This window comes from Bidens hawaiensis, unplaced genomic scaffold, assembly GCF_021521415.1.
Source record: "Bidens hawaiensis isolate Kalapana, Puna unplaced genomic scaffold, B.hawaiensis_p1.1 tig00015870_1, whole genome shotgun sequence".
Lineage (NCBI taxonomy): Eukaryota > Viridiplantae > Streptophyta > Magnoliopsida > Asterales > Asteraceae > Bidens > Bidens hawaiensis.
Window position 1 is genome coordinate 161,639 of NW_027492420.1, and position 26,093 is coordinate 187,731.

Below are 26,093 nucleotides of genomic sequence, written 5' to 3' on the forward strand. Positions count from 1 at the left end.
CAACTTTTCAGACATAAAGCAGATTAGGTCAACAGCTCAAAAGATAAGACATCACAAAAGCAAATGGCTAGATTAAACAGAAGAAAACTCAAAGGGTTTAGCGCGAGAAGGCTAAGGCGCTAAGGCAAAAGTGCGCGAGCGCGAAGGCAGACAGAACCAACCTTAACGCGTCGCGGGAAGAATCACATTTCTTAGCGCGCCGCGGGAGGAACTAAAATTCCTAGCGCGCCGCGGGAAGAACTATAATTCTTCGCGCGTCGAGGGATGAACTACGATTCTTAGCGCGCTGCGAGAAGAACTACAAATCCTTAGCGCGTCGCGGGAAGAACTACCGTTCTTAGCGCGCTGCGAGAAGAATTACAATTCTTAGCGCGCTGCGAGAAGAGTTCGTCTCGCGAACCGCTGTACAGGTGGTCTTCACGCAGGATTCCTTGTAAGGGGTCTGGCGCGTGGAGCTGCGCAGACAACCTTAGGCGGGAAGGAACAAAGGACAAGCAAAGAGTTAGAAGAAAAAGAGGGAAACAAGGCGTAAGGGCGGGACGGCGACAAGAGGGAAAAGAAGGCGGAAAGAGAGAAGGAGAGGGACGGGACGGCGGAAAGAAAGAGAGAGAGGCGGGAAGGAAAATATATATATTATTTTTAAAAGTAAAATATAAGTATAAATAAATACTAAATCATAAAAGAAAGAGATCGGGTCAGAGAAACGGGTACCTGGGTCGGGTCGGATCGGGCAGATGTCACAGTCTCCCCTACTTTAAGAAATTTCGTCCCGAAATTTATCTCGAAGTAGGTTGCGCAGAGAACAGGTGCGGGTACTTGATCTTCATTTGATCTTCCCTTTCCCATGTAAACTCGGCTCCGCGCTTGGACTCCCAGCGAACCTTAACAATAGGGATACGACTGCGCTTGGTTTGCTTAACCTCGCGATCCATAATCTCAACAGGCTTCTCAACGAAATGCATAGTTTCATCAACTTGAACTTCATCAAGTGGAATGTGAAGGTTCTTGTCAGCTAAACACTTCTTGAGATTGGATACATGGAACGTTGGATGCACATTACTGAGCGCGGGCGGCAGGTCAAGTCTGTAGGCAACTTTTCCCACACGCGCGAGAATCTTGAATGGACCAACATAACGAGGAGCAAGCTTACCTTTCTTCCCAAAGCGGACAACACCCTTCCAGGGCGACACTTTGAGGAGAACAAGATCACCAACTTGAAATTCGAGAGGCTTCCGTCTACGATCTGCGTAACTCTTCTGTCGGCTTCTGGCAGTCAACAGATGATCACGGATCTTGGCGATTTTATCGGTTCTCTTGAACAAGTTCGGGTCCTGTGATTTGAGTTTCACCCACTTCGCTCCAACAAATCGGGGAGCGGCACTTACGACCGTAAAGTGCTTCAAATGGGGCCATACCAATACTGGAATGATAGCTGTTATTATAAGAGAACTCGATCAAAGGCAGGTGTGAATCCCAATTACCTCCAAAATCAAGAACACAAGATCGGAGCATATCCTCAAGAGTTTGAATAGTTCGCTCAGACTGACCGTCAGTCTGGGGATGATATGCCGTACTCATGTCCAAGCGAGTTCCTAGCGCAGATTGGAGAGATTTCCAAAAGCGAGATATAAAACGGCCATCGCGATCGGATATGATGCTCAAAGGAGTACCATGGCGGCAGACAATTTCCTTGACATAAAGCTGCGCGAGTTGCTCAACACGGTAGTTTTCACGAATGGGCAGAAAGTGAGCAGACTTAGTCAAACGATCCACTATTACCCAAATGCTATCATGTTTGCTTGCTGTCAAAGGTAACTTGGTAATAAAGTCCATCGCTATACTTTCCCATTTCCACGTAGGAATTTCTGGTTGTTCGAGCAAACCAGATGGGCGTTGGTGTTCAGCTTTCACTTTAGAACAAGTCAGGCATCTAGCTACGAACACAGCAATATCCTTCTTCATACCGGGCCACCAATAAGTAATGCGCAAATCCTTGTACATTTTATCGGCGCCAGGATGAACGGAATACCGAGATTTGTGCGCTTCACTCAGGATATCAGCGCGAAGATTCTCATCAAAGGGAATCCAAATGCGATTAAGATAACAGAGAATTCCACTCAGATTAGGGACAAAGTGCGTTTCCGCGCCACACGCTAACTCGGCGCGAAGGTTACCATTACTGATGGATGCGCGCTGCGCGTCACGAATGCGTGATTCAAGGTTGCTTTGGATCGGCGCGAAGTGAAGCTGCGTGCGCGGCAAGATACAGTTAAGCTGGCAGGGTTTTCGGCTGAGCGCATCGGCTACCACATTAGCCTTACCAGGATGATACCGGATCTCACAATCGTAATCGCTGATGAGTTCGTTCCATCGGCGTTGCCTCATGTTAAGTTCCTTCTGATCAAAGATATGCTGAAGGCTTTTATGGTCAGTGTAGAGGATACAATTAGTACCATAAAGGTAGTGTCTCCAGATCTTCAAGGCAAATACCACTGCGCCTAGTTCGAGGTCGTGAGTTGTATAATTCTTTTCATGAATCTTAAGTTGCCTTGATGCGTAAGCGATAACCTTGCCTCGTTGCATAAGAACACAACCGAGACCTTGGTTGGATGCATCGCAATACACGACAAAATCTTCATTACCCTCAGGTAGCGCAAGGACAGGAGCTTCACACAACAAACGCTTGAGCGTCAGAAAGGCTTCTTCTTGCTTCGAGCCCCAAATATACGGTTTACCTTTGTGCGTTAGAGCTGATAAAGGCAAAGCGATCTTCGAGAAGTTCGAAATGAAGCGCCGGTAATAACCAGCTAAGCCCAGAAAGGAACGGATTTCGGTAGGAGTGGATGGCGTAATCCAGTTCTTGATTGCTTCAATTTTGGATGGGTCGACATGGATACCCATCTTGTTAACAACATGGCCAAGAAACTGTACTTCATCCGACCAAAATTCACACTTAGAGAGCTTAGCATAAAGCTGCTCGGTTCGAAGCTTTTGCAACACCAACCGAAGATGTTGCTCATGCTCGGCCTTGGTCTTAGAATAAATCAGAACGTCATCGATAAACACAATCACGAATTTATCCAAGAAAGGCCTACACACCCGATTCATTAGATCCATGAAAACGGCGGGTGCGTTGGTTAAACCGAAGGACATGACCAAGAATTCAAAATGGCCATAACGAGTTCGAAAAGCAGTCTTGGGAACATCTTCATCGCGGATGCGCAACTGGTGATAGCCAGAGAGGAGATCAATCTTCGAGAAACAAGAGGCACCTTGGAGTTGATCAAAGAGGTCGTCAATACGCGGTAAGGGATACCGGTTTTTAATGGTGAGTTTGTTCAACTCGCGGTAATCAATACACATGCGAAACGATCCATCTTTCTTTTTAACGAACAACACCGGAGCACCCCAGGGCGAAGAGCTAGGGCGAATGAATCCTTTAGCAGTCAACTCTTGAAGTTGGCTTGCCAATTCTTGCATCTCAGCGGGTGCAAGACGATAAGGAGATTTAGCTACGGGGGAAGCACCAGGGACAAGATCAATACGGAACTCGACTTCACGAGCGGGAGGGATACCAGGAAGATCATCAGGAAAAACTTCAGGGAAATCACGCACAACAGGGATATCGCGAAGCTTCTTCTCTTCAGCAGGTTTAACCACATGGGCTAAGAATGCAACACACTTCTTCCGCATGAGTCTTTGGGCTTCGGCGCAAGACATAAGTTTAAGACCACTGGAGGGTTTTTCGCCGTAAATATGAAGATCACCATTTTCTCGAGGTATGCGAATCAATTTCTTGGCGCAAATAACTTCGGCGCGATTATGCGAAAGCCAGTCCATACCAATGATAACATCAAAGCTTCCAAGAGGCATGGGGATGAGGACGATCAGAAAATCGTTTTCGTTAAGGTTAAGCGTGCAATCTTTAATCACTGAGTTTATTAAAATAATTTCACCATTAGCCAATTCAACTGAAAAATCTTCTTTTAAGTTATCGCGCGGTCGCGCAAGCTTCTGCTCGAAGGCGCGAGAAATAAAACTTCGATCGGCGCCAGTATCAAAAAGTACAGAAGCATAAAATCCGTTAAGCAAAAATGTACCATTAACTACGTCATTATTCGCTTGCGCTTGGTGCGCGGTTATGTTAAAAGCTCGTCCACGCGTTACTTGGTTTGAAATCTGGTTCACCGGATTCGCTTGTGTGATTTGCACTTGTAGTCTCGGGCACGCGTTCCGGAAATGACTGGGATCACCGCAGTTAAAGCACGATCTGGGTCGTGGGTTTTGGTAGATTGATTGTGGGTTCTGCGGGTAGACTGGTGGTGTTGGCGCAATTGGATTGGCGGGAAGGACTCTACAGTTTTCTGCAAGGTGACCAGTGCGGCCACATCGGGTACAAAGTCGACATGGGACTTGAGGTGGGTGGTGGAGTCTACAGGTTGGGCAAAAGGGATGGTTTCCTGTGTAAGGTTTCTTAGTTGGCGGGGCAGGGAGTGCTGGATTGGTTAAGGCATAGTTGTGGGCCACAGGAGGTGTTGGGTAAGCTGACAGAGGGTTAGGCGCGTAAACTGGAGGTTGATAAATGGGTTGCTGGACAATGGGTGGGTTGGTAAGCGCGTAAACTTGTCTGCGCTTGCGTTTGGGGTTGTTATGGTGTGAGGGTTCTGGTTTGGTTTCTGATGGTTCAGGGACAGTCTTGGTGGGTTTGGTCTTCTCAGTTCCCCGCAGGAACAGGGTTCCTGCTCTGACATGGTTGTCGCTGAGCACAGCGGCCAACTCGATGGCGTCAGAGAGGGTTGCTGGGTTTCTGGCCCATACAGAATCTTGAATTTCCATGGGGAGACCCCCAAGGAACTTCTCGATGGCTCGGCGGGTAGGGGTAACAAGGTGAGGGACAAGCAGGCTTAGTTCATGGAAGCGCGTCGCGTACTCGCGCGCTTCACCGCTGTATTGCTTCAAGTTCCAGAATTCTTCCTCCAAGCGCTTAACTTCGTTGGGAGGGCAGAATTCTCGCGTCAGAATTTCCTTGAATTCCTCCCATGTCATGCTAGAAGCAGTTTCTGCGCCACGCGCATGAGCTACTCCATTCCACCATGTAAGCGCTCTAGATTCCAGGACACTGGAAGCATATAGGGTTCGTCTGTCTGAGGGGCATTGGGTATGGAGGAAAGTGTTTTCAATCTTTTCGAGCCATTGGAGCATCACGGTGGCTCCTTCAAGACCTGTGAACTTTGGAGGGTTACCCGCGTTAAAGGACTTAATGTTATAACTGGAGGTATTGTTTTGGCTCAAGGCTTGGGCTATCGCGGCGGCCATTTCCTGGGAACGTTGCAGCGAACGTCTGCGCGAGGCTTCTCTCCTCTGATGACGGCGAGATAGCGGAGGCATTCTATAAAAGTTTTAATTTTAGTTAATATCTTGGTTTTATCGCAAAGTATAACTTTATAAAGCTTGGTTTCGCAGAGTTAGATACTATCAAAAGTTAAAGTAGATTAAATGACCCTAAATGCAGACTTAATAAAGGTAACAAATTCGAATCAAGAATCGACAATTCATGTATCACCATGACTTTCCGAATTCCCAATTTAAAATATACGAGCAAACGAGTATTGGAGATTGACGATTCATGTATCACCATGACTTTTCAATCTTCAATATAAAACATACAAGAAAATGAGTATTGGAGGTTGACAATTCATGTATCACCATGACTTTTCAAGTCTCCAACCTCAGAACATAATCGTAAATGGAAATTGAAAATCAACTATTCATGTATCACCATGACTTTTCGGATTTTCAAATCCAACAAACGAACATGTAAGTAAAATCAATAAAAAATCGAAATTCAACAAAAATCGAAATATCGCGAAATAAAACATAAAATCATATACTGCGCAAGCGCGAGCATATTCATAAATAACGAGTAATTAACAATAAGCGCGCAAACATGAGATTTCTCTCATGCGCGAGAAGGGACTCTTAGGTATTCTAGGCCGTTACGTCTAACCACCTATCCTAAAGTCAACGAGCTCTGATACCAATCTGTAACACCCCGACCAAAGGCGGATTATACATCGGGGCGCCACATATTGTTTCATTACTCGTGACACTATTGGGTGTCAATATTTAATAAATACATTCATTCGCGCACGCGCAGGGTAAACACAAGATAACATAAATCATCATAAATCAATATATTGTAAATCATAATATTCGAACAGCAATAACTTGTCTTGATACATTTTAATCTAGGTCCAACATAAAGAAAACTTCCTACGTGTCCACAAGCTCCAAAACAGCTACTGCAAACCTGAACATGTGTTAAAATAAACGTCAAACACTTGCGTGTTGGTGAGAAATCAAGTTTAATACAATACATAGATAACAATAAATCTGCGCGCAACATGTGTATGTCTGGGTTTCAACAAGGGTGTAATCAGATCGGGACCAACTCTAAGAGACAAGACTGCCAGTGCTCACAATTGAGCTCACAAACAAGACTAACTGTGCAAGTGTAACAAAAGAGAAAATCATAAACGATAGTTCTCCCGTGTTCATCTAATGGTACCATGAAAACTGCGGAATAGACCGACAAGACGGTTAATGATCCACACATACAAATAACAGCCAAGTCTACGTCCTCAACACATGGGATACTGCGCGACTAAAGTTCATAAACAAGTTTAAGACTCTAAGTTTGTATGAACACATGAACATCCCAAAACATTAAAAGCAAAAAGGGATTAGGTACGAGATTACTCACTTGATAAACGATGCGGTGTAAGATAAAGCAAGAACCAACTTTAAACAAGCACAAGTTAACCTATAAATAAGATTATTGTTTTAACGATCGGTTTTAAGTCTTGATTATAAGTTAGCATAATTAATAAGTAAATTATTATATATATATATTACCGGAAAAGCAGGGCAGAACAGGGAGGAAGACGGAGGCAAGAGAGGAGGGAGGCGGCTGAAGAACAACGGCAGAGAGCAAAAAGGGAGGAAGAGAATAAGTGTAGTGTGTGAAGTGTTAAGAAAATAGTACTATATATAGGCAAACCCTAGGGGACACAAACCCTAGAAAAGATCTCCAAAAGTAAAAGAAAAGATATCAACAGTAAAAAGTTCTGAAAAGTAAAGATATCAAAAGATATGGTAGCAGGGAAAAAGAGAAAAAGGCTGACAGGATTCAGAAAAAGGCATGGGAGAGGACAGATAAAGTTACTGGTCAAGCATGGAAAAAGCAGATCTCAAAAGATTATGTCAGTCACTTTATCTGCCAACCAATGGGGTTGGCGCGCATGCTGCGCCGAAAGCAACTTTTCAGACATAAAGCAGATTAGGTCAACAGCTCAAAAGATAAGACATCACAAAAGCAAATGGCTAGATTAAACAGAAGAAAACTCAAAGGGTTTAGAGCGAGAAGGCTAAGGCGCTAAGGCAAAAGTGCGCGAGCGCGAAGGCAGACAGAACCAACCTTAACGCGTCGCGGGAAGAATCACATTTCTTAGCGCGCCGCGGGAGGAACTAAAATTCCTAGCGCGCCGCGGGAAGAACTATAATTCTTCGCGCGTCGAGGGATGAACTACGATTCTTAGCGCGCTGCGAGAAGAACTACAAATCCTTAGCGCGTCGCGGGAAGAACTACCGTTCTTAGCGCGCTGCGAGAAGAATTACAATTCTTAGCGCGCTGCGAGAAGAGTTCGTCTCGCGAATCGCTGTACAGGTGGTCTTCACGCAGGATTCCTTGTAAGGGGTCTGGCGCGTGGAGCTGCGCAGACAACCTTAGGCGGGAAGGAACAAAGGACAAGCAAAGAGTTAGAAGAAAAAGAGGGAAACAAGGCGTAAGGGCGGGACGGCGACAAGAGGGAAAAGAAGGCGGAAAGAGAGAAGGAGAGGGACGGGACGGCGGAAAGAAAGAGAGAGAGAGGCGGGAAGGAAAATATATATATTATTTTTAAAAGTAAAATATAAGTATAAATAAATACTAAATCATAAAAGAAAGAGATCGGGTCAGAGAAACGGGTACCTGGGTCGGGTCGGATCGGGCAGATGTCACAGATGAGAGAAAAAGCGCAGGCGCAATGACACGGCGACACGTGGATAAAGCAAGCTGGCAACAGGCGTCGGAATGGCGCGTGTCATGAAACTCGCGCCCACGCGCCTGAAAAAGCGTCCTGATTGACCACATGCTGTCACGTCGTCATAACTTCCTGCACGTCCTGAAACCGTCAGAAGACGCCAACGTCCCTTCAACCGTTTGGACTGTCCTTATCCTTTCACCAACTCTCCGAATTCCAAAAAGATTCAAAAATAAGAGGGAATATACCCCCCTTACCTTGGAAAACAAGAAACCCTAAGACAAGTGCGGGTACAGTGTCAAGGCAAAACCCTTCACATACTTAGCACCTGCAGGGAATTGAAACCAAGAAGGATCTTATGGGCCATGCTTGCGGAAAGAGAAATAGCACCCTCGCATGGCAGGAACGTTGAGAACTAGATTGTTTGAAGCTTCAAGGTGGAATTGGTTGTTTAACATAACTGATCACTATGTCAAACTACCAAAACCTCGTGGAGAATCTACACAAATGAAACTCAACGCTCCCGACTTGCGAGGAGGTTACACACCTACCCGCATCATACCCAAAGATCAGGCAGAAAAGTCGGGAATTTCTGCAAGTGACATTAGGAAAACTGCGGGAAGAATCCCCACGGAAAACCTTAAAAAACGAAAAACCCTTTTCAAAACTCCTTGCTTAAAGTCCAAAAGTTTCCCTCATTAACAATTCATGAGAAGAACAATGGACTTGGGGGACTTGAAGAGGTAGGTCCCAGCAAAGCCATGTTGGACCCGCAAGACTCACCTTGAAGAGGGACGTCTGCGCAAAGACCAACTGGATCCGCAGGACCCACCATGCTCAGAGAGATGAAGACCTTACACGCAGTAAGCCAGCTGTTCCCGCAGGAAAGCCTCCCTTGGTAAAGTACCCTGCCTGTTCCCGCAGCTGCAGATACAAGCCAAGAAGGAGGGCTACCCGCACTAACAGTAAGGCTACACGCATAAGGCACTAACTCGTACTTCAGTAATGTCACCTGAAGAGGGAATGAGCAGGGCGGGAATATTCCCGCCCAAAAGAGCCAGTCCGTACGCTTCTAGAAGATCTTTTGTACTATACCTACCAAGATATGGACAAATAGACAAGATCTGGCAAAAGCAACCCATGAACCAATCACAGAGTGACAGCTCACCGACAGTAGTACGAGGAGCAGCACGCTCCAGTACAAAATGTCACTATCAGCCGCTGCCTACCCACCAACTCCCATCGTGGCACGAACGTAGCCCGTGGTTGGTGGAAAAGGAATATTATATACAGCTGGCCGTACCTGCTTGGAAACCTACCTTCGGCTATAAATACTCCAACACCTTGGAACGGTATCATCATCCTATCTTCTCTCTAGCTATTTCTCTCAATATACACTTATATTCAGAGCAATCTAGTCTGATTCTCACGCCGGAGGGTGGTCACAAGGAGGAACCCCCCCCCCCCTTCTCAATGACGAGCTTACGGTGTCTGTTTTGCAGGTTGAGAAGAATAAGCATCTTTGCCGGACCTAACCCTCGTGAGAAACATCTACTTAACCCCCAGATTATCCTTAATCTGCCGGGGTCATTTAGTGTTTCTTCAATATTATATAACTATATACTATATTGTAGTGACTGGTTTTTAATTTCATAAAACCAAATTAAAATGTAATGGGCCAAAAAATATTTTAATGAATACACAAACGAACGAAATTGAGCAACAAGCATAACTAACGAACACAAATGAATGTTAACAAATGGACATATAGGAACTTAAATAAATAAACTTAAATGAAGTTGACTAACATAAATGAACGTCTGAAACATTTGTTCGTATTTATTTGATTAACTAAATGAAGTAAATATATATTGTTCTATTAAATAAACGATATAAAGGGACTTCTGACAAAATGTTGGGTGCATTTACTGAAGTGTTGGCCTTTGAACCAGATAACCAACGCCAAACCCAATTACCCAAACAATGAATTAATTATATACATATGGTTTGAACCTTGGTTATTTTTATTTTTAATTTTTTTTTCAAACTGATTTCAAACCGGTTCGATAGGAATGAAAATTCATGTCTCAAAAACAGTTTTCCACCCGATACGTTTAGTCCAATTTAGTTTTGTCAGTAACGACTGCGCCGAATTTATTTACAAGAAAACCCCTTCTTTATGTTTACTTCGGGGGTTCTCTCCTCCATCGGTCAATGTGGTCCTGTTCAAACAAAAGAAGCGAAAGGGAGGGAAATCCTCGTAAAGGCAGCAAGGCGTATCGCCTTCGAATTAAGTAGAGTCTTCTTCCAAACCCGCTTGAGATAAAATGGTTGTAAGAGTTAAAAAAAACAAGCCTAAACTAAAAAAAGCCCTAGCAAAAGTAGCTTAAAAGAAAGAGTAGAGTAGAGGTGAAAAATAAACGAACCCGAAAGAAAAACCTGGAACCGGTTTTTTATAGCCAGAGTTTTAATACCTGAACCCGTAGGGTATAGATAGGGTATGTATTTCAGTACCAAAACTCGTACCCGAACTAGACCCGATTTGTACCCGGTAATACCCGAAAACTGGAACCAGTTCCATACTCGGAACTTGGTTTCTCCAATACCTAAAACCATGTTTTTCAAATACCCGATCTATACATGAAATTACCCAAAAAATACCCCTAAAAAGTGCAACCCCTTAAAAATCTAATCTATATCTGAAAAATACTCTGTAAAAACCCAAAAACCCCGAAAATAAGGTTTTTCAATACCCGGAAGTTGGGTATACAAATACCCGGTTCTATACCCGACCCAAACCCAATACATAGGGTATGATTTTTAGAGGCAATGCTTGAACCCGGACCCGAACCCGACCCGGGTATCGCCAATACCCAATTTTTCAATACCCGGTCATACCCTACATATAACACTTTGGGGAGCATGAGTGGCTCGATGAAGAAATGCTAACATCTTTGTGATATCAAGTTCGATTTTGATGACGTCCGAGTTTTAGCACAAGTGGTCCTTTGAATAGACAGGTTTTCCCTAAAACTAACTAGCGATAACTTTAATGGCTTTTGCCATTAGATCGATTTGGTAGGGGTTTAATAAAAGATTGTTGTTTATTTAATAAAATCATGAAAAGTAAAAACATGATTTGAAGTCCTCCAAAGATGGCATAAAATTAGATATATTGGATTCGAGGGTCAAGTTATTCTACAAAGGGTAACAAAAATAAGAAGTGTGAGAAGCCATAAATAATTGACATGTGTCAAGTGAGGGCCAAAAGAAAAAGGGTATAAAGTTAATTGTACACATTTTCTTTCTCTACATACAAGGCACATGTTAATACCCCATCATTTTAGGGGTCAATTTATTCTATAAAGTGAAACAAAAATGAGAATTATGAAAAGCCATAATTAATTAATTAATTGACATGTGTTAAGTATGGATCAAAGGAAAATGGTATAAAAGTAATATTACACATTTTCTCTCTCCACATGCAAGTCACATGTTAATCCCCCATCATTTTTAAACGTCTATAACTTTTTCATATGATTTTTTTTTTAAAATAAAATTCACTATAATAACAAGCGTTTTTTTTACCTTAAATATGAGTATAATTTTGTTATATAAGAATAAAAAATAATTTACGTCATTGTGTCTTTTTGATTACCATTGTGTCTTTTTTCGTCATTGTGTCTTTCTGTTTGTTATTGTGTTTTTTCGTCATTGTGTCTTTCAACTAATCATTGTGTTTTTTCGTCATTGTGTCTTTCAACTAATCATTGTGTTTTTCTGTTTGTTATTGTGTTTTTTCGCCATTGTGTCTTTCAGCTGATCATTGTGTTTTTTCGCCATTGTGCCTTTCAACTAATTCATTGTGTCTTTCTGTTTGTTATTGTGTTTTTTCTCCATTGTGTCTTTCAACTGATCATTGTGTTTTTTCGCCATTGTGTCTTTCAACTAATCATTGTGTCTTTCTGTTTGTTATTGTGTTTTTTCGTCATTATGTCTTTCAACTGATCATTGTGTTTTTTTGCCATTGTGTCTTTCAACTGATCATTGTGTTTTTTCGCCATTGTGTCTTTCAACTGATCATTGTGTTTTTTCGCCATTGTGTCTTTCAACTGATCATTGTGTTTTTTCGCCATTGTGTCTTTCAACTAATCATTGTGTCTTTCTGTTTGTTATTGTGTTTTTTCGCCATTGTGTCTTTCAACTGATCATTGTGTTTTTTCGCCATTGTGTCTTTCAACTAATCATTGTGTCTTTCTGTTTGTTATTGTGTTTTTTCGCCATTGTGTCTTTCAACTGATCATTGTGTTTTTTCGCCATTGTGTCTTTCAACTGATCATTGTGTTTTTTCGCCATTGTGTCTTTCAACTGATCATTGTGTTTTTTCGCCATTGTGTCTTTCAACTAATCATTGTGTCTTTCTGTTTGTTATTGTGTTTTTTCGCCATTGTGTCTTTCAACTGATCATTGTGTTTTTTCGCCATTGTGTCTTTCAACTAATCATTGTGTCTTTCTGTTTGTTATTGTGTTTTTTCGCCATTGTGTCTTTCAACTGATCATTGTGTTTTTTCGCCATTGTGTCTTTCAACTGATCATTGTGTTTTTTCGCCATTGTGTCTTTCAACTAATCATTGTGTTTTTTTAAATACTAATAACACCGTTGTGTTATAATATATATATATATAATGAAAAAGACCAACAAATTATCTAATACATAAAACACAATGATGAATACATATTACACAATAACCTGAAACGTAAGACACAATGCTAAATATATATAACACAATGGCCTGAAACGTAAGATACAATGGTAAATACATATAACACAATGACCTGAAACGTAAAACACAATGGAATCTACATATTACACAATGGCTTGAACGTAATACACAATCGACATAATACTATTTTTTTCAAATTAAGTGAATATTGAGCATAACGACTAAAACACAAAGATAAGTATAAAGCAAACGTTGAGCACAAAGACACAATGACGTAATCTTTGTTTTAATTTTTTTCTTTAATATGAGTATTAATTGAAAAACACAATGACCAAAATATATAACACAATACATAGAAAAACACAATAGACAACCAAATAACACAATATAAAAAACCAATCAATTTTTTTTATTTTTATATAACAATATGATATTCATATTAAAGATAAAAAACGCTCGTTATTATGGTAAAAAAAATTTCTAAAAAAATGTCGTATGAAAAAGTTATAGACGTTTTAAAATGATGAAGGAATTGACATGTGCCTTGCATTGGAGAGAGAAAGTCATCATAAGTGGGTTATTATTTTCATGTCCTTTTCATCAATTTTTATTCAATTTTTATTCTTAAATTAATCTCCACCATCCAAATTTAAGATCAATTGATTAAATTATATTTCACCCTTTTCATTTTTGTTGTCCTTTGTATTTTAACTTTACCCTCATAGACGTTTATAACTTTTTCGTATGATATTTTTTTTAAAAAAATTCATCATAATAACAAGCGTTTTTTTATCTTTAATATGAGTATGATTTTGTTATATAAAATTTAAAACAAAAATCACGTCATTGTGTCTTTTCGCACACCATTGTGTCTTTTTTCGTCATTGTGTCTTTCGCACATCATGTCTTTTCGCACACCATTGTGTCTTTTTTCGTCATTGTGTCTTTCGCACATCATTGTGTCTTTTCGCTTATCATTGTGTCTTTTTTCATCATTTTGTCTTTTTTCGTCATTGTGTCTTTTCGCACACCATTGTGTATTTTCGCACACCATTGTGTCTTTTCGCACACCATTGTGTCTTTTCGCTTATCATTGTGTGTTTTTTCGTCATTGTGTCTTTTTGCACACCATTGTATCTTTTCGCTTATCATTGTGTCTTTTTTCGTCATTGTGTTTTTTCGCACACCATTGTGTCTTTTCGTACATCATTATGTCATTTTTCGTCATTGTGTCTTTCAACTCATCATTATGTTTTTTTTTAAAATACTAATAACACCGTTGTGTAATAATAATATGTAAAAACAATGATAAAATAACAACAAATTATCTAATACATAAAACACAATGATTAATACATGTTACGCAATAACTTGAAACGTAAAATACAATGGTGAATACGTATAATACAATTACCTAAAACGTAAGACACAATGGTGAATACGTATAACACAGGGACCTAAAACGTAAGACACAATGGTGAATACGTATAACACAATGACCTAAAACGTAAGGCACAATGGTGAATATATATAACACAATGACTTGAAACGTAAAACACAATGGAAACAAACATATTACACAATGACTTGAACGTAATATACAATGAACGCAATACTATTTTTCTCAAATTAAATGAATTTGTCATATGTCAATCCGAATAAAAGACAATGAACATATTACACAATGACTAAAAGCTAATGACGAACAAAACGACACAGTGACGTAATCTTTGTTTTAATTTTTGTCTTTAATATGAGTACCAATTGAAAAATATAATGATCAAAATCTATAATACAATTCATATGAAAACTAAACTAAAAGACACAATGAATAACAAAAAAACACAACTAAAAAAATCCATCAATTTTTTTTTATTTTTATATAACAATATGATACTCATATTAAAGATAAAAAAACGCTTATTATTATGGTGATTTTTTTTTAAAAAATAATGTCATATGAAAAAGTTATGGACATTTTAAAATGAAGTAGGAATTGACATGTGCCTTGCATGTGGAGAGAGAAAGTCAACAAACATTTCCATCAATTTTTATTTATTAAATTAATCTCAACTATTCAAATCTAAGATCATTTTGTTGTATGTGTATTTTAACTTTCTCATTTTTGTTGTATGTGTATTTTAACTTTACCGATTGTTAGTTACAAAAAAAAGATCTTTGTGAGTGAGGGAGGCATCAACACACAAGTTCCTTGTTTCCCACTCACATTTAATATTCTCTTTCTTCCTTCCTTCCTATTATTATTATTTTTATTATTAAACACATTAATTACCTGTTCGTTCTTTCTCTTCTGTTTCTGTTTGGCGATGGTCTCCGGCGGAGATTCCAAATCCGACATATCATTCCCGGGCATCTTCGCTAGCAGCGCTTTCGCAGCTTGTTTTGCTGAGGTCAGTTAGTTAGTTAGTTAGTTAAGTTACTATTCTTACTTGTATTCTATATATTATCTTCACTTTCATTGCTAATTAATTAGCTTGTTTGGCCTTAACATAGATATATAATATTACTTTGAACTGCTTTAGATCTGTACAATTCCATTAGACACTGCAAAGGTCAGGCTTCAGTTGCAAAAGAAGATAGCTGCAGCTGATCATGGACCAAAATACAGGGGAATGCTGGGTACGGTGGCCACTATTGCACGGGAAGAAGGCCTCGCCTCTTTGTGGAAAGGCATTGTACCCGGTTTACATCGCCAATGCTTGTTTGGAGGCTTAAGAATTGGATTATATGAACCTGTACATACCTACATATGCCTTGTTTCTTTTATTATCTTTATCTTCTTCTGCATAACAATATCATTTCTAAATGCCAACACAGATTAAAAACTTGTATGTCGGTGATAACTTTGTCGGAGACGTCCCTTTGACCACTAAGATACTTGCTGGCCTCACAACCGGTCGGTAACAAAATAATATGTCTCTCTCAATCATCAAATATTATTATTCTTATGTTTATTGATGCCTCATTATTATTCCAAAAAAAAAAGGTGCTGTTGCAATATCCATCGCAAATCCTACTGATCTAGTCAAGGTTCGGCTTCAAGCTGAAGGGAAACTTGCACCTGGCGTGCCAAGGCGTTACTCTGGTGCTTTAAATGCTTATTCAACGATAGCCAGACAGGTAATGTACGTAGTACCACCTTCATTTCATTCCTTGATTTTATTTAAGTTATAAGTTAATTAATTGCATACAGGAAGGGGTTAGAGCTCTATGGACTGGGTTGGGCCCAAATGTTGCCCGTAATGCTATAATAAATGCTGCCGAGTTGGCTAGTTATGATCAAGTGAAGCAGGTTGGTATTTGTGAAAGAAACTACAATTAACTATTGGAATTTCAAGTGTTTTTTAACCGTCTATCACGTTGCAGACGATTCTGAAGATCCCTGGATTCACTGATAATGTCGTCACCCATCTTTTATCGGGTTTAGGTGCAGGATTTGTTGCCGTTTGCGTTGGATCCCCAGTGGATGTGGTACTTATAAATAACATAGTTTTGTTCTTATTCTTATTCTAAATTAAACCAACAATAATGTATTACTATTTTTTGTTAATACATTTAAATAAACAAAACCAAAAAAACGGATGAATGCATACTTACATTTGTGTGTTTTGGCAGGTAAAATCAAGGATGATGGGAGATCCAAGTTACAAAGGCACCATAGATTGTTTTGTGAAGACACTCAAGAATGATGTAAGCTCACCTAACACAAGTTTGTTATGTGGATTTGAGAAGAATCAATCAAATTGTTTACTTAAATCAACGAGTTTTAGTATTGAAAAGAAAGTGATGTTGATTTGGTTGATTTGTCAGGGACCATTTTCTTTCTACAAAGGCTTTATCCCGAATTTTGGAAGGTTGGGTTCTTGGAATGTCATCATGTTTCTGACCTTAGAGCAGGTATGAAATTTACAATTTTTTTCATTTTCAAGCGAAGTTAAGTACTAGTCTGAGTAGCTCTGATATGAAACTTTGCTCTCAATACACATGCTTCTCTTGCGCCTTGTCATTTTAAGCGTCTTTGATAATGTTTTCATATGATTGATTACTTCTAATTGGTTTGTTGGACAGGCGAAGAAGTTTGTTAAAAGCATCGAGTCGGCTTGAACACAATTCATATGTGAAAATTGCTCTTTTGTTGTCATCTTCTGCACTTGAATAAATGTAAACAGGTCATTGAAAATATATATGGGATTTTAAGTTCCTATCCCATGTTCCAAATTTCTGGATATACAAATATTTATTGCTCTCAATAAAAGAAGTTGCAGATTGTTTTATCTTAACAACACTATTTATCTAAATTTGTTTATTTTATTTCTAGTTTACAGTGATTAAAAAATAATGCATCTCCTTATTTTTCTTCTTGAATAGGGGCCATTTCATGAAATAATAACCAATCTTCATACTTTTAAGATAAGCACCATACCATGATTTGGATAATTAGCTTTATAGGTCTTTAATTGGCGTAAGGCGTATGTAATGATTTTGCTTTATTACATCAAAACACATCTCAAACTAAGATAAGACATTGCTTACAATATCATTTGCACACAAGTATTCATCGAAATAAAGTGATTACACGACAGAAAACTAAAAATAGTACTACCTGTTTTCAGTTTAAAACAACAATCAGATTTATCTTAACTTCAAGGATAAATGACATCGATTTTACAAAACTTTAAGCCTAGATGCATCCATGATGAGCAGAGCTAAAATTCTAAAATTCTCTGCTTTTATATTTACAAGTTATCCAGAGTTGGGCAGGTGCCCATCGAACTTTCTGTTTCTGCACTTGAACTTGGTTTCTTCTTGAAATCTTAACTATTGATGTCAACAAATGATGCTCTCGTCATGGGCCTTCATCCTTGCTTTTCATAATCCTTGAAAGTAACCCATCAACATGATTATTGTACCATATCCTCCATCTCCGTAGGAAAACAAGTGGACCAATAATCATCACAAACCCCACAACAAATCCCAATCCAATACTCACATACAGATCACTTTCATCTTCGTTCGTTTCTGTAGGAAGCTCTGAAGTAGCATTATTCATGTTACTACAGCTCTTGTTCAAAGGCATACCACACAACCCCTGGTTACCTTTGAATGACAAGCGTGTAAATGTTTGAAATTGCGAGCCACGTGGGATGCGTCCCGACAACTCATTGTATGACAGATTTAAGAATGAAAGAAATGAAAGACTTGCAAGCTGTAATGGAATGCTTCCACTTAACTTGTTCACCGAGAGGTCCAGTGATTCAAGATTGATCAGTTTTCCAACTGACATCAGGAGTGGACCGGTCAGCGCATTGTGGGAAAAGTTGACAAGTTTGACCAACTTTAGATCACCAAGTGTTACAGATATACTCCCATTGAACCTGTTGTTGGAGAAGTCAATGGAAGTGAAGATGTTGAGAATTTTTTCAAGCTTTCTTTCTGTTCCCTTGAGGACGACACTCGTTGAATCTTGATAATAGATTACATCAATAGCCGGATGCTGGAAGTAGAGATAGTCGGGCTTTGATCGAGTATTGTTAATGATTCCTTGAAAACTTGTGAACAGAGTTGGAGGTAAAACACCTGAAAATCTATTGGAAGCAATGTCCATGATTTGAAGGCTGTTGGATCCCAGACAAGTAATGTTCCCATGAAATCTGTTGGAGCGTATGACAAAAACATGCAAGCTGGACAGGTTATTCAGCCAGCATGGAAAAGTATCTGTTATAATATTATGACCGAGATCCAAAACCATGAGATTTTTGCAGTTCACCAGAGATTGGGGAAGGGGTCCTTGAAAATGATTCGCACTAAGGTCTAGTGTTTGCAGATCACAGCTTTCTGGAAATGCGTCCACAACATTGCCTGTGAGGTTGTTTCCTCTTAGATTAAGTACTCTAAGAGTCTTTGTATTTTCCGCCAGGCATGAAGGCAGTGTGCCATTGAGGCTGTTACTAGATAAATCAAGAACAGCCAGGCTGCTGGCATTGCATATTGATTGAGGGATGGGCCCCACCAACTTATTGTTGGAGACGGAGAAGAAGAAGGTGGAGGTGAGCGCATTGCCAAAGTCAACAGGGATTGAAGATCCGAATTTGTTGTTGGAGTAATCGAGAACATAAACTCGAGTTGGAGGAATGGGGATGTCTCCTTCCAGATTGTTAAAATGCAGGTCAAGAACGTCAAGTAGAAAAGGAAAAGTGTACGGTTTTTGCAGGCTTGAAAACTTATTATATGACAGATTCAGCTGCCGGAGAAAGCCATTTCCAGTTTCCCAGATCCAGCTGGGTATTTCACCACTTAGTTGGTTGTCTGAAAGATCGAGCATCGCCAGTCCTGATAGGTTCTTTAAATCAGGAATCTGCTGCATCTTGCATGAAGCTAATTTGAGCTTGTTGAGTTTAGAGAGTGATGAAAAGCTGTTGTTTGCTTCTACGCTGACGGTAAGATTGTTATACGAGAGATCAAGCACCGAGAGCTCCTTCAAGTTTGCAAACATGTGCAGGTTGACCCTGCCTGTGAATTTATTTGCAGAAAGCTCGAGACTCGAAATGGCTGCAAGTTTGAAGATGAATCCAGGTAGTGGCCCTTCAAATTTGTTGCTACTCAAATCTATGGTTCTCAGTTGGTACGAAAAAAAAGAAGCATTTATAGAGTCGTCGTTAGTTTTGCCAGAAAAGGAGTTGTAGGAAAGGTCTAAATGTTCAAGTGACTTTAGTGTTAAAAAAGCGTCTGGAAAACTCCCAGTCAAGGAATTATTAGCCAAATCAAGGTACTCAAGCTTATCAAGGCCTTCCCACTCAAACGAAGGGATTCCGCCGGTTAACTTGTTTTGGTTCAAACCTACCCACACTAGATGATTCTTGGACGACTGAAACGATGGAGTTGAACCCGTTAACTGGTTAAAGGATAGATCTAGAACTTGAAGACGGGTAAGGTTTTGCATCGACTCCGGAATGGGCCCATTGAACTCACAACCCCTAAGCTCTACGCGAGACAGTGCTTTAAGACTACCAATAGAATCCGGTAGTTTCCCTCCAACCCGTGTGCCGCTAAGAATCAGATTCTGAAGCTCAACAGCACCCATGGAATCGGGAAGAGGGCCTTCAAGCACTACGTTCATGGAAAGATCGATCGTGTTTATAGTGGGGACCTGAAAGATCTTATATGGTAGCAGGCCACTAAGATTGCATCCTTGTAGACTCAAAACAGTAATATTCTGGAGGTCTGCAAAGGACTCAGGGATTCCAGACGAAAAGGTGTTTCCATCTAGAATAATAACCGAAAGGTGTTTAAGCTTAGCAAGCGATGAGTCCTCTAAAGACCCGGAAAGATTACAGCTTTTCAAGCTTAAAACCTGCAAATTGGGTAATAAAGAAGATATAAACCCAGACCAATCATGTGTCACAATGTTCACATTGTCTAGATAGAGATGTCTTAATTCTGTAAGGTTCTGAATTAGCATCTTAAGATCTGGATTTTGAAGATAAAGCGTATCTGGACGAGACGAAGAGAATCAAGGGTAACCAACCTTGTGATCAAGGAGATTTCAATAGGAACCTGACCTTCAAAATAAGTATTGGAAAGATTCAAATAAGTGAGGTGAGTGAGGTTACCGAAACCAGACGGGAATAATAAACCTGCAGAACCAAAGTCGTTGTAAGCTAGAGCGAAAAGAGTCGAGGAGTCGTTGAGGGTGGCACTGATACTTTGGCTGCTGAGATCGAGTCCTATAACACGACCGTGCCTGTCGCATGTGATCCCACCCCAGTCACAGCAGTCAAGAGTTGTACTCCACCCTGCAGCAATCGAATGATCATAATAAACGAGGTCGTCTTTGAATGCTAACAACAGAGACTGTTGATGGCTCAGGTATTGATTAGTGTATACAACATGTGGTAGAGTATGTAATTGCAAACCAATTACAAGGATGATCATCCAGGAAATCCTCATCACAAGATGCTTAGTGAATGGACGGTTGTTAACTTCATAATCACATCTCCTGTGTCCTTTTGCTACTTATTTCTTTTTTATATTTGGATGTGTTTGTGTTATTAAATGATATGTGCAATGAAGATGTGTGCACTAGATGAATTAAAAATTATTATTATTATTATTATTATTATTATTATTATTATTATTATTATTATTATTATTATTATTATTATTATTATTATTATTATTAACGGCCACTCATGTAAAGCATGGACGGTGGGTGAAATCATAATTAAATAATGTTTTAATAATCAAATTGTTGCAATGCAACCCTGTCTCATTTTCAAATTCTATCAACACAACACAAATACCGAATTATTAATTAATCAAACTATTTTCCCAGTTCCATATAAATAAGATACCTGATCAGGCATCATGTCTTCAATTTTAGTCCATGTTTTATAAAATAAAATGTAGATTAATCAATTTGGTGATGTTTTGGAGTTTCTCATTTCTGATCTAATCCAGGGTTGTTGGATCTTCACACAAAAGTTTGTCTCGAACCCAACACGGGTTTTTCTTTTATTTTTTGGAAGTAAATCCGGTATCCTAACCGAATTACATTTTAGGTATTAAGGTTGGTTTCCGGTTGTTGTTTTGTTTAAGGTTAAACATACACGGCAAGATAATGATCATGATCATGATCGTTACGACTACCTCGAACTGCGTGATACAACATAAGAATTTTCAAGGAGTTCGGAAATGTAACTCAACAACACCATTTGCCAGTTGCCTCAAACTGTATGTTGTGATATTTAAGCACTCTGCAGGAAGAAATACTAATAATTGACTAATTTTTATTTTTATGCAATATATAGAATGATAATACTCCTACACACTTGTTGATCTATATATATGCATTCAACAGAAATACTTTTGTATTGCTCAAGTCAAAACAACTTTGAATGAATGTAAAGCTTTTACTTGTTCGTACTCAATGTCAAAAATGATCTTCGAATCAAACCAATGATATGATACTACTAGCAGTGGATACCTTGAACTAGAATTAATTAATAAATCTAAAAACTTGAAGCATTGGGACTCTGCTTCCGGTTTTCTTCCATGATTCTTTGGAACTCTATCTCACTTGTAGAGATCAATCGCTTCATACCATCGAAGATAGTCAGCTTAATGCTACAACACAAAACAAAGCGACACATTTTTCAAAAATCATTTTTATTTTTATATGTCTATATTAACTAATTGCATCAGTTTTATTTGGAAGCAGCCAGTACCTGCTGTTTGGCAAGGTTTTTAAAGCGTTTGGTACAAAACCCCTGTATAATCCAGCTACACCGTCGCGAGCAACAATACCTAGACAATGCAATCCAAATAAACAATATATATACTTACTTAGGTTTTAAAGATGGAACATTTAGTTTGTTGATGAAGTGTAAATATATAATGGATATTAATTACCAGGAAAAGCATCTAAAATAGTGTTGTAAGGTGTACCCCTCATTTGCATTTGTCTTCTAATAGTGTCCAACGGGTAGCATGTAAGCGTGGCAATGCTAGCTGCCACGAACGCGGTCACTATTGATGCTTCGGGTTTGTTCCTAAACTTCTCTGGCAAAGACTTCTTTACCCTGATCATCAAATATTAGCTACATATTGGTGAATATAACAAGTTGAAGTTGCAAAATTGGTGCTCACAAATCAAAAACACAAAAGTTGACTGCAAGGTAGGGCGCTATTCCAATAAGAGAAGGTCCGAGACCTCTATAGAAGGATCCCAACCCTTCCTCTTTTACCATCTTTACAAATACCTGAAAACATGCATACATTTTTTTAATTAACCAAAGATGCATAATTAAGCCAAATATTATGAATCTTACATCTGACATGGTTTGGTACCCGGGATCAACTGCCAAACGTAATCTAAGGACGTCTAGCGGGTATGTCACCTGAAATAAGCCGGCCTCTAAGGTTAATAAATATGCACATATATAACTCGAGTGGATAGCTAGGTATGGTATTATTAAAAGTAGGTTTGAATGTAGCTTACAAAAGTTGAAGTCATGCCAGCACAAGCACCTGCAGCCAATCGTCCAACGAGGCTAAGCTCGCCATCTGTTCCCCTAAAAAGTTTCTGCACGCATACAATTTTATTTCATCATGTGTAGTGTAGGTATGAGATAGAAGCAGAGCAGAAGAGAACAACATTAATATTGCTTACCTTGTATGTGTCGTATGCAAAGAGTTGTACTGCGCTATAGGGAAGGACTCGGACTACCTGAAACAGTGGTCCACAACAAAAAAAAAAAAAAGAGGTTAATGAATAGGGAAATATAACTAGGGAAAATTACGTAACTAATCAAGTTTAACTACATTTTTTTCAAAAATAGACACCGAAATTTAGCCTCCAACCCCAATAGACATTCAAATTGAGCCAATCAGGTTTCGCCACGTAACCCAAGACGGCTAAATTTAGCCTTTAAGTCTTAGTCACCTTCTCTTTTTTTAGCCGCCTTCTCCTTTTTTAGCGGCTAAAAAAGGAGGCGCCGGTTAAGTAAGCGTCTGTCTTTTAGCCTACAATAAGGCGACTAAGACGCATGACAGTTTTGATTGGTCCGAAGTCACTTTTCATGATTTCAGTGTCCATATTTAGTCGTCTTGGGGTACGTGGCAAATTTTGATTGGCTCAATTTGAATGTATATTGAAGTTAGAAGCTAAATTGTGGTGTCTATATTTGAAAAAAGTTGGACAAACTTGATTTTCTCATATAACTAAGAGCAGGTGAGGGTGTGTACCTGAGCAAAGTTATCCTTCCAATAGCCTTTAATGCCTTCTTGCTTCCCTATAGATGCAAAGGCCTGCAATGCAAACATACATGCATGATATATAATATATATAGCAGCAAATGAAATGAAAGAAAAACCTGTATAAAACCAATGGCTTTGTTTGCAGTTTGGTGGCCCACTCGAAGACCATGAGTCTGCATGATGAGTTTAATCAGGTCAAGAGGAGCAGTCACTGTTTTGGCGGCAGCACCAGAGAGAGCACCGGCGGCAAACACTGCAGCGTCTTTGGGGAGCAAAGCAACAATAGCCACCGGATGCTTCAGCAACTGTGTGGCCGTAGGTGTAGGTTCCACCAACTCTATCCGCTTCGAATTCTCCATCAAAGAAACGCTAGCAAACCCACCATGTTCAAATGGGATTACTTTCTTCCAAACTAACCTCAAGGCTTGGGGGGGTTTTGACATTATTATTGAACCAAGAAGAAGAAGAAGAAGATAAGGTTAAACCCACACCCAGTTGAGTTGCAAGGAACCGTTGCTCTTTTTTACTTTTATATATACATATACCGCCAACTCCTATTCATTAATTAATCTTCTCATAATCATTTTATTTCTTTTTTCTTCATTTTGAGATTTTTTATTTACTTTTCTTGTAGAACCACAAGTTTCTTGTGTTTTAAATAATCATACTTAAAGAGGCTTGTTGTCTCACTTTAACCAGGCTATGTTACTGATAACAAATGAGTTTAATAATAATCGCTCTAACGTCCTCTAAACAACTTCTTTACTAACACATTGTTCCCGAGTTTCATTAATAAGACAAAAGAAAAGAAACCAAAATTTTTGTTCTCATTTGTTTCCTATTTTTTCTTTCCTTTCTTTTCTTTCTGTTTATTTTCAAATTGAAAAAAAGAATACGTTTTCTTCTAACTTGCTATTTACTTCTCATTCTTTACCTTCCATGTGTTTTCTTTTCCTAAATTTAATAAAACTCAAGAACACAACTTTATCTCATTTTATTTCTTTCCTTATTAAAGAAAACATATAAAACACAATAATTTGTTTTCTTTCCTTCTATTTAACTTATCTTTCATCTATAAATGAACTCGGGAGCATAATGTAAAAAACAAGAAAAGAAAAGAGAGACGCAACATATAAACGAGTTATATATGTAAATAGAGGTGTACAAAACCGGTTTTAAACCTAAACCGAACCAGTTTATAAACCGAACTGGTTTGGTCAACGGCTGGTCAAAACCAGTTTGACTCAAACCAGTTCGGTTTATAAAACGGTTTAGAAGCAAGATAGGTTGGCCTGGTCACATCGGTTCGGTTCGGTTTATAAGCCGGTTTTCCTTAAACTGGTTTCGTATATCTTAAGGAGAATCGACCCTGAAACTGGCGGTTTGGGAACCGGTTTGTGTGAAACCGGTTTTAAACCCAAACCGGTTCGGTTGGTTCGGTTCAGTTTGCCTAAAACCGGTCCCAAACCGGTTTTTTTAACACCTCTATATGTAAATAAGGCTGATACGAGCCCATTACCAGAACCCCACTAACAAGTACAAGGCCCAGAAGCAAAACCGTATCATACAAGACCCAAGAGGCTCCTGGGCTTGCTATGATTCTTTTTACCCATGTCCCGGTAATTGAAACTGAATAATTACCAAATCTAACATAAACCGATCGGTTTATAAAATACATTAACCGAAAATTTTAATTTTGACTACATTTACCGAACCATGCACACACCTAGTAGAATGGGGTGTTTGAGATTCCTTATTTTGCTTACTTATAATTTTCATTAAGTTAATAAGTTACAAAAATGTAACTTATAGAACTTTTCCTCTCACAATATAAGCAATCTCAAACATCTTATTACTTTTTAAAAAGCTTATAAGTTATAAGTTGGTGAAAATAAGCAATCCCAAACACCCCCGAAGTTTAAAGAAAATAATTGTTTTTAAAGGATCAGTGGAAATGAATATGATGCTGTTTGTTGGTGTTTTAACGGTTAGAGATATGGATAATCATACGTTTGTTTCTAATGTTAAGAAAGTAAGTACATTGCAAATAGAAAATACTCAAATAGTGTGTATATATACTTTGACTATGAGCTATATATATATAGAGATGCAACAAACAGTATGGACTTGGGACTGGAGTATTGGTGTCCAATGTCCATATCGGTACGGTTGGGATTTAACCAAACACAATATTGACTTATGTTATAGTGGTTTAGTTATCAATAATATTATTAACATACGTGGCCCCTACCATCCACACTAGCTAGTCACACTCACACACTTCCTGCTTTCTTTCTTTTTCTGACCTAGCTCTAATTATTCAACTATACACATAAATACACACACTATATCTATATGTACAACTCATCATATATATATATACATATAAAAGATTTGTGAGAGTTTTAACTTTTTATACACCCGTTTGAACTCTCGGTTGCTTGCTATAAAACATAATACAAAAAACCTTGAATTATCCAACTTAAATTATAAATAAATAAACAAACAAACA

At 38.9% G+C, this 26,093-nt stretch overlaps 3 protein-coding genes across 4 annotated transcripts; 1 reads left to right on the forward strand and 2 right to left on the reverse strand.

Annotated features, from left to right (window-relative positions):
- Positions 1–15,067: 15,067 nt before the first annotated feature.
- Positions 15,068–17,099, forward strand: LOC143549914 (mitochondrial uncoupling protein 1-like). Its single transcript, XM_077040686.1, has 9 exons — positions 15,068–15,216; positions 15,349–15,561; positions 15,644–15,722; positions 15,813–15,946; positions 16,020–16,118; positions 16,193–16,297; positions 16,442–16,516; positions 16,637–16,723; positions 16,895–17,099. Exons 1-9 carry the CDS (start codon positions 15,133–15,135, stop codon positions 16,928–16,930), a joined length of 912 nt encoding a protein of 303 aa, XP_076896801.1. The 5' UTR covers positions 15,068–15,132; the 3' UTR covers positions 16,931–17,099.
- Positions 17,100–17,244: 145 nt separating this feature from the next.
- LOC143549948 (receptor like protein 27-like) lies at positions 17,245–20,288 on the reverse strand. Its single transcript, XM_077040714.1, has one exon. It carries the CDS (start codon positions 20,283–20,285, stop codon positions 17,673–17,675), a length of 2,613 nt encoding a protein of 870 aa, XP_076896829.1. The 5' UTR covers positions 20,286–20,288; the 3' UTR covers positions 17,245–17,672.
- A 1,406-nt stretch (positions 20,289–21,694) lies between these two features.
- On the reverse strand, positions 21,695–24,089 carry LOC143549915 (thylakoid ADP,ATP carrier protein, chloroplastic-like). Of its 2 annotated transcripts, none has more exons than XM_077040688.1 (9): positions 23,698–24,089; positions 23,570–23,632; positions 22,995–23,051; positions 22,824–22,907; positions 22,654–22,722; positions 22,472–22,584; positions 22,271–22,404; positions 22,051–22,129; positions 21,695–21,949 (listed from the first exon to the last, which is right to left on the reverse strand). In XM_077040688.1, the coding sequence occupies exons 1-9, from the start codon at positions 24,022–24,024 to the stop codon at positions 21,835–21,837; spliced, it is 1,041 nt and encodes a 346-aa protein (XP_076896803.1). In that variant the 5' UTR covers positions 24,025–24,089; the 3' UTR covers positions 21,695–21,834. The 2 variants fall into 2 exon arrangements, with proteins under 2 accessions (XP_076896803.1, XP_076896802.1); XM_077040687.1 differs by having other exon boundaries at positions 22,235–22,404; positions 23,698–24,087.
- Between the last annotated feature and the right edge of the window lie 2,004 nt (positions 24,090–26,093).